The following is a 12500-nucleotide window of genomic DNA, read 5'->3' on the forward strand; positions in this document are numbered from 1 at the left end:
AAACCCCTCACACTCCTTCCTGGGGTAGCTCATCTCCGTTTGCATGTAAGCGATGACTTTTCGGCCATTTGCCCGGAGTGTAGGGACGCCGATTGAAAGTGTCACCAACTGGCCAACCGATGGTGCCCGATGTCGTGATGGTGACCGCATACGCAACCACGAGGTGTGACCTAGTTCGCCCGAGAATTTATGATCGTCAAGTCAAAACCAACTGGCTCTCTGATGTTGGCCAGTGGCAGGGTGCCGGATAATCTCGCTAAAAGAGATTCATCTTCATTCAAGGTGGTGGAGCTGGTACTTCAAAAGTGCACTGTCCCACTTCTAGCAGCCTCCTTCCGCTCTCGTCTAGTGTTTGAAAGTTTACTTACACTCTGCTAAGGAAATAGTTTTCCCCCGACGAGCTCCGTCACGGAGCACGGTGCTTTCTAAATTCTCTACAACTCAAAGGTCGCACCCGAGAACCATCTATCAAAGGTCAGCAGCCCGGTAGTCACTAGAAAAAGGCACTGAGTGGTAAAGGTACACTCAACGGGAAGTTATTCCCATTCCAGCAAAAAAAAAAAAGGGAAAAGTTATTTACTTACGCAAAGTGTAGCCAGCCTGTCTACTGGCAGCGGCGCGAGCATGGAACCAGCTGGTACGCTATGTTCCGCACTGTGTGCAGTCCATCTTAAATTAACACCATTTTAGTGCTCTTCGTGCTGAAGGAGCACGACGTGGTTGTGGTCGTGTCGAAGGGAAACTTTTCCCAACCTCCACGGCGATTAAGCGCGAAACGGTTTCTGGGGTCAACGGAACGAACTACCGAGGCTAGGCTATCGGTGAGTTCAGCCCGAAGTCGCATAATTAAAAGCAAGTTTATCCATTTATCCCGAGCAGCCAGCCGGAGGTTTAAGGGCAGATGAGAAGCGCTAGTAGCAGTAGCAAGGTTTGCTGATCGCGCTTATCTGTTGCAGTTCACGCGGTGCATCGAACGGAATATTTAAAATAAGATTTTTTGTTGTTGTTGTACAGCTAAGTAGAGAGCGTGATTAAAGGACGTAGTTTTCGGTAAGCATGAAGCATTAAAAATGGTTGAAAACCGGGATTGTTTCTGCTTGTTTAAAGCTTCCCGTTGAAACTCTCTCTCCGGTTTGGTTCCAGACCGAAACAAGTGTAAAGTAGGATGCATCGAGGGCATTTAGTAAAATCCCTCGGCTCCTGCTGCTGCTGCTGTTGACTCCCTTTCACAATTGGTGCTTGTGATGTTTGCACGAGCTGGCTCGAAGTGCACACTCAACACCTTTTGTGCCCAACATTAGCCAGCAATTTCGATGAACCGACGGCACCGTTTCAGCGTTCACTCAACCAGAACAGAAGTGGTTCACGTTTGCGCCGCGTTGGAACGATACAGCGAACGATCGTACCGTGCCGATCACAAACCATCACGATAAAGGCATTAAAGGGAGGTGGCCGCGAGCGAGCAGAGCAGAGAAAAAAAAAACAGTGAAAAGCAGCGAGAGTGATCCAACTTTCCAGCAATCCCTCTCACACCGTAATAGTGCCGTGCAGCAATGAAACACTCGGAACAACTCGAAATTGGCGCGTATGACTAGCGGTCCTTGGGAGGGGGAGGGCACCTGGTGCACGATACACATTCCGAGAGCAAATCGCAATCTGGGGAAAATCCGGCATAATACTTTCGCGGCGCAAAAAAAACCGTTGTAGTTTTGTTCTGCGTTCGATGGTCTGGCATTTGACTTCAATCGGCGATTCGGCGTTCGGTTTCGTAATCGAGTACCACATTGGCCGGGGGTCGTACAGGCTTGCGCCAGTAATCGTAAACGCAATTTTCGTTTTTCATACCCCTCTATCGTACCACCATTCTGCACTGGCGAACTAACAGTCACTCTTTGGGTTTCGTGACGCGGTGTCTCTCTTTATCTCGCTGTCGCTTTCGATGTAGCACGTGGAAGCACGATTCACAGAATCCAAAGCTCAACAATAAAAGGATACGATTCCGTTGAAATGAAGCCTGGATGCTGCTGCAGCATGGAACCAACAATGTATCGACCACCAACGCCACGAGGAGCGCCACGGTTCGGGGGCTTTTTAAGGTGATTAAAATCATAAAAAGCGACTATCGGCTATCATTAATGCATCGATCATACAGTGCGTCCGGAGCGGGAGAGAGAGAGCGGATTTTCCTCACCAACGGGCGAAGGCGATTCGTGGTAGAATCCCCAATTTATGACGAAGCGCCGGATTTGCATTCCGTGGGCGTACCGTGATCCATTATTTTAACGACCGACCGAGGGTTATAAATATTGAGTTTTATGTTTTATGTAGCCCCCCATTTTGCCGCTATACTAGCTCATTCACCGCTTATGGTGCGAGGTTTTGCGATACCGCGCGCGCGAAAGAAGGTAAGGAAGAAGAAGAGAGCTCCTTCTCTTCGCGAGCTTTTACATGATGCAAAAGGAGGGCGCTCAGGAGAATGGGATTTTATATTGGCAACACTTTATGATTGGGAATCGTAGCATCGACGTAAGAAGGGATATGCTGAAGAACGCGTAGAACGCTCATGTAAATCAGCTCAAGTGATGTGTATCATCCTTGAAAACGATGGAACCATCGCAGAATGGAATTGTTAATCCACTTCATCTCCCATTGCGATGACATTCTAGTGAAGCTACTTCCAACATCCTAGCTGCTAATGGTTATTCCAGAGTGGTTCATTCACTGCATCGTCCCAACTACTGTTACATTGAACCATTCCCAAAATCGGGTACGTAATCAGGTGCTGGAGTGTTTCCAGAGCTCCAGCGATATTACGCCACACAGTCCAACCAGGAGTACTAACCATCCTCCTCCGAAAACGCTGATTGTCGCCGTGAAGTGCCCGAATGTCGAAGTGTGTTTCGCTCCCTACCCTTACCTGACGGAATACCCAGCAGCCCAGTAGCCCGCTAGTCCGTCCGGTCCAGTCGCAGCATCTAGTTGAGCAGGATAAATAATGCCCAACACTAAAGGACACTTCAGCTCGTCCAGTGCTGGCTGTTATTGTGCTGCTGCACTACTGGCACCGGAGTCCTTTAAGTCCAACGGCTCTCAACGTTACCCATACACCGATGCTAAACGGTGTTCGCTAGGTTTGGTTCGGTTTCCGGCGTTTCCCGGCGAGCCCTAGCGTCAATGTGTAGTGTTGCTGCCCGTCCCGATGGCATAAACTGTGGCGAGTGCCACCGGTTTCAAGTGGCAACCCGAGACTCACGCCCAAGTGGACCCACTGAAGTGTGTTTTAAGCTTCGTCCCGTTACCGTTCCCGTCCGTTCGTTTAATGCCATTTGCTGGAAGCGCTTCACCGTAGCGTGGCAGGTGGTGTATAACCGGTTCGCGGGTTCGCAGTATCGCGAAGCGGCTTTTCGCTTTAAAACTTTTCACGGAAAACGCGAACCTACACTCAAACGAGTGAAATGCTAGTGGCAGTGAGTGGGTACAGAAGGAAAGGGGATGCAATCGGGGAATCTCTGGAATAGGGGGTTCACAAAATGACGGTCAGATGTCCACTTACCCGGTGTATGGTTCTGGGGCTGAGTGATAGATTGTGTGGGGCCGCCTGCTTCTTCCCTAGATAGACCTCGGTTTGAGTTGCCTGCGTCTTCATCGCGCTTCGCTTTACCTTCTCCAATACCACCATATCCTGTTGTTGTTGTTGCTGATGCTGTTGATGGATGTGTTGCTGCAGATGCTGGTGTTGCTGCTGCTGCTGAGCGAGATGCTGAGCAACTTGATGCTGTTGCTGTTGCTGCTGCTGTTGCTGGTGTTGATGATGTTGCAGGTGTGCCTGATGGGCTAGTAGAGCTGCCTGTTGCTGTTGCTGTTGTTGCTGTTGCTGATGGTGAATGTGCTGCAGATGCTGCTGATGTTGTAGATGTTGGTGAAGATGAGCCGATGGTTGTTGCTGGATCAGTACGTGCTGCTGTTGTGGTTGTGGCTGCTGTTGTTGCTGCTGCTGTTGCTGTTGCTGTTGCTGAGGCTGACAGTGGCTTTGGTTAGGGTTGACCGAGAGTGGCTGCTTCTGGAGCGTTTGTGGCATGAGCGGTTGCTGATGTTGGGTGGCGGTCGGTTGCGTCAGGATCGAGTGAAGCGGTGCCCCCGCGTACTGCGTGGTCGTATGATGGGCCAGCGTAATGGTCGGCTTCTTGCCGCCAATCAGTCTTTCTTGGCTACGGGCTGCCGCCAGCCGTGACAGCGGTCGGCTACCCATCGCTTCGTCGAATGAGGTGAGCGTGTAGGAGCGGGCGAAGCTGACATGTTTCGTCCTGATACCGCAACCGTATCGTGGTTTTTGGTTCGGTTGCGAAAGGGAAAGGAAAAATCGATTAACATTCAGCAGAAGCGAAACGATGCAAAAAGGAGCAGCGGCTGTGTGCGTTCTTCGAACGAAAAACAATAAACGGAATGCACATTCCATTCCATGCTCGCTCGATTTCAGTTCCTAACTGGAAGGACAAACCTAGAAGCCGCTTGTCCTAGACCAAGACATGGTTTTCAATTTGCGTTCGACGAAGCCTAAAATTAGCTCGAGCCTGCTCGAGACAGACACACACGCGGATGCAACAGCAAATGTACGGCCAAGGGGAACGAAGCGAATGTGCTTGAAGGAAATTCACTCAAAACTAGCCATCCCGGGGTCTGAACAATTAAAGCAAACTTCACTGCCACAACAATCGGTTGACAAATCAATCACACAGAGCAAGAGAGCAACACACTTCGGGGAGTAAAGATAACCGAAACTGAAACAGAACATAAAACGGAGCAAAGCTGAGTTAGCTTTCTTGTACACTTGCGAACGTTGGTTGCTTCACAATTGAAATAAATCCACAACCAGCGCGTAACGAAGCTAGCAAATTGAAAAGAAAGTTGCGATCGCGCGAAAATAAGAAAATGTTTTAATTGAATTCCTCGCAGAGTGGCGTCTCCATCGCCACGGAAGCCTGAGCGTCTGATTGAAAGTGGCCGTTCCCCTGGTGTCTGAAGCAACTAGGCCCACCGATTGGATGAAACATGCAAAACAAAAAACTTGTACAAAATGTAATTTGCTCAACCGAAACAATCTCCGACCGATCGGTTCATGGAAGTCGCGTGGGGACGGGTGTGGGCCTCAGAGTCTTCATCGTGATGCCATATCCACCGAGAAGCTCATTAAATTTGTCCAATCGATGCGCGGACTTACATTTCACGGATGATTCGAATTTCTTGGAAGCCCGTAAATTAGAATCGACCCAGCAATTTCCACGTAGCGCTAGCTGAGCAGCCTAGGCCGCAACAAAATTTGTTCGGGAGTGATTGGGCCAGATAGTCAACAGATCGATAAATAATTTCACGGACTAAGCCACCACGCGGTAGGCACGCGGTTGAGTTGTGTGTGCAGGAGCAGGGACAGCTGGTGGGACTGAAGTGAAAGGAAGGAATCAGGCGTAGTCCTCAGTCCTAGATGTAGGCCTCAGAGGCGGCTTTTTGATCAATCGATTATCGGTAAAGTAGTTTGTAAAAGTTTAAACCATTAGCCAGCTCATTGATTCGATCGGTGTGCTAAAGCGTGGCACCAGGACGGGAGGCGACGACAAATATTGATTTCATCAAAGCCATTGCTGGTTCAGTGGCTTTGCATTGTTTAACTTGGGAGTCAGTCGTTGGGAATTTGAGCCACTTTTCGGTCAAGGTTACGGATCGGTGGGTGAATCGGACGAATTATGGATTCATTTGGAGGATTGTCTCGCTGGAGTGGAACAACTTTTCGTAATCGCCTGTTTCCCTTTTTGGGGTTCGTAAAATTAAATTGATTGTTTTGTGGTTTGCTTCTGCCATTTGCAACCGTTTTGAATTCCCAAACAAATCCATTCGTCAATCAAAAAAGTACTTTCCAATCTAGCTAGAAAGTAAAGGAAGCTATGGAAAGTGATCCAACTATGTAATCGGCAGTCACTCTGGTGGTCTGACTTGTTTGCTAGCTGATGTTAGAGTGAAACTGGGTGTTATGCTAGTGAATCTGGGTTTATGTTTTCGATATTTGATCCAACTTTAACTTCATACCGATGGACCAATTGAGGACGAGGTGTACTTATGATCAAACTCAAATTAAAACGAAATAAATCATTTTTTTAACAATAGATTCCTTTACGGTATTTATGAGAATTCATTCATTCCAGCCAATATAAACGTTTCGTTATAGCTCCAATAAAAAGCACATAAAAATGCTTTACTGTTTGATTAGTTGAGGCAAATCAAAATCAATCTCGTTCGCTTGCCCGGTTATAAGCTTCACACCTTATTGTCTGAATGCAATTTGATTTCAGAGCAAGAACGGTTGTCTCAAACCCTCTCAACCGATGCTGCTGCTCATTGTTCCACGTTTCAAAAGAGGTGCAACTGAAGACGATGGCTGTAAGAAATAACAAAAGCCACAATCGTGCACTGCCCCATTGAGCAGTCGGTCAGATGACAGCTGGCAATAAGTTTCGTTACGGTAACCTCGGGGATCCTTGCCTCTCCCTTTTAACAACATTTTCCAACAGGCAGGCGCGCGGTACTGCTGCTTTGGCTGCTCTGAACATCAATTATTCTTTGCTCTTCTCCGCTTTATCCTCTGGCACCAGCGCTGTTTGAACAAACGATGGTCATCATCCAGGGGCGAGGACGAGCGTGCAAGCGAAGTGGCCTGGCATGTTTTGTTGCCGTAAGACAATAACCATCCCTTTGGCATGTTATTAAACTATAAATACCGGTCGTTGGTACTGCAGGAACAAACAAAATGCCGCAACAGTTGCAGCCCGCTTGACGTCGTACCGTCGCGTGCCGCAGCGCTAGGTGGCTAGCAGCAATGTACAACCATTTTGCAATGATGTTCCTGTCGCTACTGCTGCTGCTGCTGCTGCTACTGCTGTCTCTGTTGGTGCCAGAGACGATGATCGTGACGATGATGATAGTGCAGCAGCAGCCTTGGGAACGATAACAACTGGCGGCCACTTTATCTTCATGACGTGCAGCCCAACCATCCCAAAATGGCCACAGATTCACTGCGGGATGCTCTTGATCCTCTCAAGGCGCTTCACACCACCCCGAGTAGGAGGACAGCATTTTTCGGGGAGCTGCAAGTGATTTGGTTTTGTTGTGCCGCAAGCCACCCAAGGACGCCAGAAGGATGCTTCCATTTTGAGCGTTTGGCGCGAGGGCAATGAGCTGGTACCTGAACGGGAGAAGCTCGACAAGCTCGACATTCCACCCTCGTCCCAAAAAAGGAAAAAAAACGAAGAACAATCTGAGCTGCTACTCCATTGTTCCAGCTTCGCGAAGTTGTTTCGAAACAAAGGACATCCTTATCATTTCGAGAGCATGACACGCGAAGCTCGGTAGATGAATCACGATTCCCGGGAAAACAAATGTTCTATCGCCAACGCCTCCGAAAACAAAAGGCCCGATATGCAGGGTGGCAGGCGAAGCCCAACCGTCGAGCACGAGTAACACTTGATGGTTTTTAGAAGCGCAATAGAGCCACTTGAGGGGACGTTTTTTGGGCGCAGGGAAGTTAATGCTTCATTCGCAGCTTGTTGTATGCCGTATCGCGTATCGCGAGGTGCTTGAACTTCAATGTCAAATTGTTTGACTCAACGCGTGAGTGTTATTTAAATTGAAGAACATCTTTAAGAGATTTCCATCTTGAGTATTCCGAAGGAAATGGAACATCAGGCGACGTGACATCAGAAGACGCAACGAAAAGCCGAAAGAAATGTAGTACAAGGTCATAACAGTGTCAGCCCATCGCGATCGCACTAGCATCGTGTATCCCTCTCATTGTCAGTGTATTAAAATGATGTCAAACTGTTTCGTCTTTTAGCCTCTCTCCCGGCTTCGCTTTGCATTTGCTCTACCAAACGATAATCTCAACCGTCGGCGGAAATCTCCGTTTATCCGTAGTGCCGCCCTCTGTTTCCCGTTGCTTCATCTTGCTCCAGCTCCCCAAAAACCCACAGGCCCACTGGCCATCGGCGAGCGACGGTTTGAAAAATTACCACCATCCCGAGATTAGACAACGGATTTCAGTTAACGTCTTCCGTCATTCCACTGCATTGCCGTCTTTCATCTTCCGGACGGATTTCATTCCCCTTTTTTTTTCTTTTCGCCAGAGCAACATCCGAAACCTTCTCCGTTCTGTTGTAGTTGGAAGCTCGATGTGAAGAAGCACGAGCATCAGCATCAGGACCAGCAGCAGCAAAGCCGACGCCACAAAATACATTAAAAATGGATGAAAAGCTGCCCGTTAGCCTCTTCAACAGCTCATCGTTGGGCAGGCTCACTCGGCGTGTACGAGGAGTGGATCTTCCTGGCCAGTAATGTCCGTGTGGGAGGAATTTAACTTTTTGCCACTTCCGTCGGACCGCAATTTGTGTCTGTGTGTCGGTGGAGTTGGCCAACTTTGCAGGGCACTGCGAGGAGCACCGATGGATTCCGAAAAATGGTTTTGGACTGAGCTCGACTTTTGGGCAGCGGTGGTGGCCATTTGGAGTGGATTGCTGTGTGCTCGAGTAAGCGCAGCAAGAAAATGGCAATTTATTGGTGTGGTCGGGGTTAGTATTGGTCGGACGGTTGGTCGTTCGCTTTTGTTTGTTTGCGAACTGCCGCTCTCCGTATAAACTGGCTATAAATCTGGCTACAGTTTGGGCGCTGGAACGGGGAACAGTCTGGAGTCAAATTGTCGGAGTCGAGGGATTCCATTGCTTTATGAATTGGAAAAGCATAATTGCGCAATACGATACGCCGGGCTGCCGGATAGAGCTCTCATGTGGCGCCGATTTCACTGTCAGTGCACGTGATGCCATTGCTCGTAATTGGTTAAATTTATAATTGCAATTCATACTTCTTTGCAATCAAGCATCCACGCCGCTGATTCAAAAGCGTAATGTATATTCGCTTTCCATTGTGCTTCAGAAAATGTTTTCCAATAGAGCACCGTAACGGTCAATCAAACTTTCCACGAAAGCGATCTCGGTGGCTAATCTAGCAGCATTCATCTTGCGGCGTCACATGATGATACGCTACGGTCGCTAATTATCTCAATTCATTCTGCTTGAGTATCATAACCGACCCGTAATCATGGTACGGCTAAATTTGATTATGAAACTTACTCCGCGTTGTCCGATTGCCTCGGCCATGCGCAAACTCATTAGCCTCAAGGAATCCACACCGAGCGGAGCAATCGAGTTGCTCGAGAGAGAAGGAGAGATTAATCGAATAAACAATCGGAACATAGCGATGCTGGCCGGACGATGGCCGGTGCAGATGAGATCCTTCATTAGTTGGAATGTGTTCGCTTGGATGCGCACAATTTGGGGTGGAGCAGCGGCTATCGAGTTGCTCTTGCACCAAGTTGCCAATTAACATTGTATCAACTTTCCCCCCCCCCGGCTTCCCCCTTTCTCCTTCTGCTGGTTCGGGGTGAATGGAGTGGAAAAATAATTGATTTTCGTTTCACTGAGCAGCCCGGTCATTTTGCCCGGCGCTCCCGGTTGTGGTAAGAATATCGCAAGCTCGGTTCCGGGGAATCGATAGAAATGTCGGTGTCTTGCCAGCAGAAGTAGCAGATGTTCTGTGCGCTTTGTGCTGTGCAAAGTTGCACTTTTGGTCGTTTAGTTGGCATCGCCACAGCCAGGCCAGATGCTCTGCTAGCCGGAGACTGATCGAAGACAGTAAATTAGGAATTGAATGCGTATTGGAGGGAAACTAGACGAGGAAAGGCGAGGCAGAGAGAGAGAGAGAGAATTTATAGCGAATGTGGCAAGAAACAAATACATTAATGTATTTTTTCTATTTAGCCACAGAACCTGAAACATAAGCTGCAACAGTGACAGCAAGCAACCTAATCATGGTCACTGACACAGTGCAACAGTACCAATAAGGGACTTGTTTAAACTAATATTTTACCACGACCTCTTCTTCTGCCCAACATTCGCCGACGAGGGAAAATGGAACGCAAATAACAAACACGCACACGCATACACGCTAGACAAATTGAAGCATAGCACGATTGGTTTCATAAATCCTTGAATTCTCCCTTCAATGTTTGAACAAACCTTGTTGGTCCGCCTGGGATGCCATCGATAAGGGCAATGCTTGGTGGAGGTGGTGGTGGAGGCAGCAGATCGTGGTGTGCTGGACATCGATAAAAGCTGCACGGGCGAGTGTTAAAGTGAGCGAGAACGGGCGCGTCACCGAAGGGATGCATCGGTGTTTTTGCATCGGGAACACACGTACACGGGCGCGCACGCACACGGACACACAGAAATAAATATGGATATGCATATGAGGTTGCGTACGAACGAAGCGCATAATATTGGTGCATGGCCGCAGCAGCAGCGAGCCGAGAGTTATGTTGCAGAAGAAGGTTTGTTTGCATTTTCACAGAAAAAAACACATTGGCCACGATGCAAGGACGATAAAGAGACAAAAAGAGAGATAAAAAGAGAGAGAAAGAGAGAGCAAGAATGAAAGAATGGTTGTTGATTTTTAGGAAAATGTTTTGAAATTCTTTTTAGGAGAATTATGGGAGCATCGCAATGGATACCACCGACGGTTTGACGCTGGTTACAGTTTGTACAGCTCGAAGGGTAACAATAGCTGAAGCAGACATGCACACCGATGGGCAAGCCACACAGTTGTAGCCGGTGCTGGTTATGAGTTTCTTTTGTAATTAAAAAAGAATGCAATTTATGCTGTTGAGTAAGCATCGCTAACAGTAACAGTAACAATGAACATTTGTTTATAACTAATATTTACAGCAAAATCCTCAACAAGTAATTAAAACATTTCTATGATAAAAACATGATTGATGGATAATGTTCCCATGAAAAGCAGTTTGAAAAAGTTGTTAATATACAGAATAGTAATGTACAGAATAGTAATGTACAGAATAGTATATGGGGAATAGTATTTACATTTATGTACAGAGCAGCAATGTTCAATCTACATTGAATGAAGTGAAACGAACATTTTTCAAAATTAACACAAAGCTGTAAACCTTAAACTTTAAGGAATTGAACGATCAAATAACAGTCGAATCGCTACTAAAATAATGGAAATCAAACTTAAAGGTTGCCCAGTAGAAGGAGTAAACCATGATATCGTGCAGCCAGTCACCAACCGATGCTCAATTCTCGGGTAAGCAAAATACCCTGGGCTGGATAACAGCTGGATGATATTTTGGACAATTCGTTCGGAAGCCCACATGAATACGATAATGGGGCTCCGTAAAGGCTCTGCTTCAGATGATGCGTTATCTTGTCGAACGCGAGCCACCGTCGGGAAAACCTTTCATCCAGCCAAGCTTTGTTTCATCGATCAACATCGAATCAGCAGCAGCAGCAGCAGCAGCAGCAGCAGTGGCCGGTATGGTTTTAGGCCAAATGTGCCAATGTTCGAGACGAGCAAAGGTTCGCTCGAGGATGGTGCTCTAGCACGACTGACTGGTTGGTATTATCTTTCAATTAGCTGCACAACGTTACCCACCGGCGACCGGCGGCTGACAGTACAGCCGGCCAAACGGGCCGATCATCCGGCTAGTCGTCTATTTGGTCGTCTTGCCTCCGGGTCTTTTGCGTCATTCCCATGGACACACGCTTCGACTGGGCGCTGCTCGATTGATGGTGGTCTACAGCCACATCCCAATTCGAACGATTTGCCAGCGTCAACACGGGAATGATTGACGCAACAGGACGAGCTGGAATGGATACAGGGCCTCTGCTGTGAGGTGTGTGCCTGAGGTGAGAGACTTTGCGATAGGTCGTGTTGCAAGAATATATGTAAGAGCCGATAGGAGAGTCATAATCAAATCAATGTTGATGCGCTCCGTTCCTCGAAATTCCCATCACAGCATTTTCAGAACTAAGAGGAAGGTCAAACTAAGGTCTGGAATAGGGCTAATTGATTCGCTCACTTGTCTATTCATTAGGCAAAGGCTTATTCAACATTCGGCTTGTGGTGATGAACTGTTAGGCAAACAGCCATGAGGGGATTGTTCCGCAACTCATTTACGGATTTTTAATTCTTTGATTGCCGCCAAAATGCGGCTTGTGAAACTAAGAATTAGTAAGGCTCCAGTATGAGTCATGAGTTTCAGAAAGGATACGGAACGCGTTCGTAGAGGTTTAGATCACCTTCTAATGATTTTTTGTTTCCACTTGATCCAGTTATTTGCTTCGAAGGACTGCAATTTTGTATAACAGCCTCACAGAGCAGCTGAAAAGAGCTTTAAGTTGATGCAACTGCCTGCACTCAACCAAGGTGGTTTTAGAAATCCTTTCGACGGTACCAAGACGCACAACAATATCAAGACACTGCCAGTTGATTGACCATGAATCTAATCAAGAAACCTCCCGTAATCTCTTGACCTGACGGGACTTTGATTTGAGCCTTGACTTTAACTCCGTTTCTCTTGCTGAGATGGCTGATGGTTTTCTCTACTG

General features: G+C 47.6%; 1 protein-coding gene across 1 annotated transcript in view; it reads right to left on the reverse strand.

Moving 5' to 3' along the window:
• LOC126576574 (uncharacterized) overlaps positions 1-12500 on the reverse strand; it is a 62311-nt gene that overhangs the window by 12868 nt on the left and 36943 nt on the right. Inside the window, exons 6-7 of the mRNA XM_050237884.1 lie at positions 10113-10208; positions 3554-4304 (exon numbers count right to left, since the gene is read on the reverse strand). Of these exons, the coding sequence (XP_050093841.1) occupies positions 3554-4304; positions 10113-10208 (847 nt within the window). The remainder of the gene's footprint in view (positions 1-3553; positions 4305-10112; positions 10209-12500) is intronic.

This window comes from Anopheles aquasalis, chromosome 2, assembly GCF_943734665.1.
Source record: "Anopheles aquasalis chromosome 2, idAnoAquaMG_Q_19, whole genome shotgun sequence".
NCBI lineage: Eukaryota > Metazoa > Arthropoda > Insecta > Diptera > Culicidae > Anopheles > Anopheles aquasalis.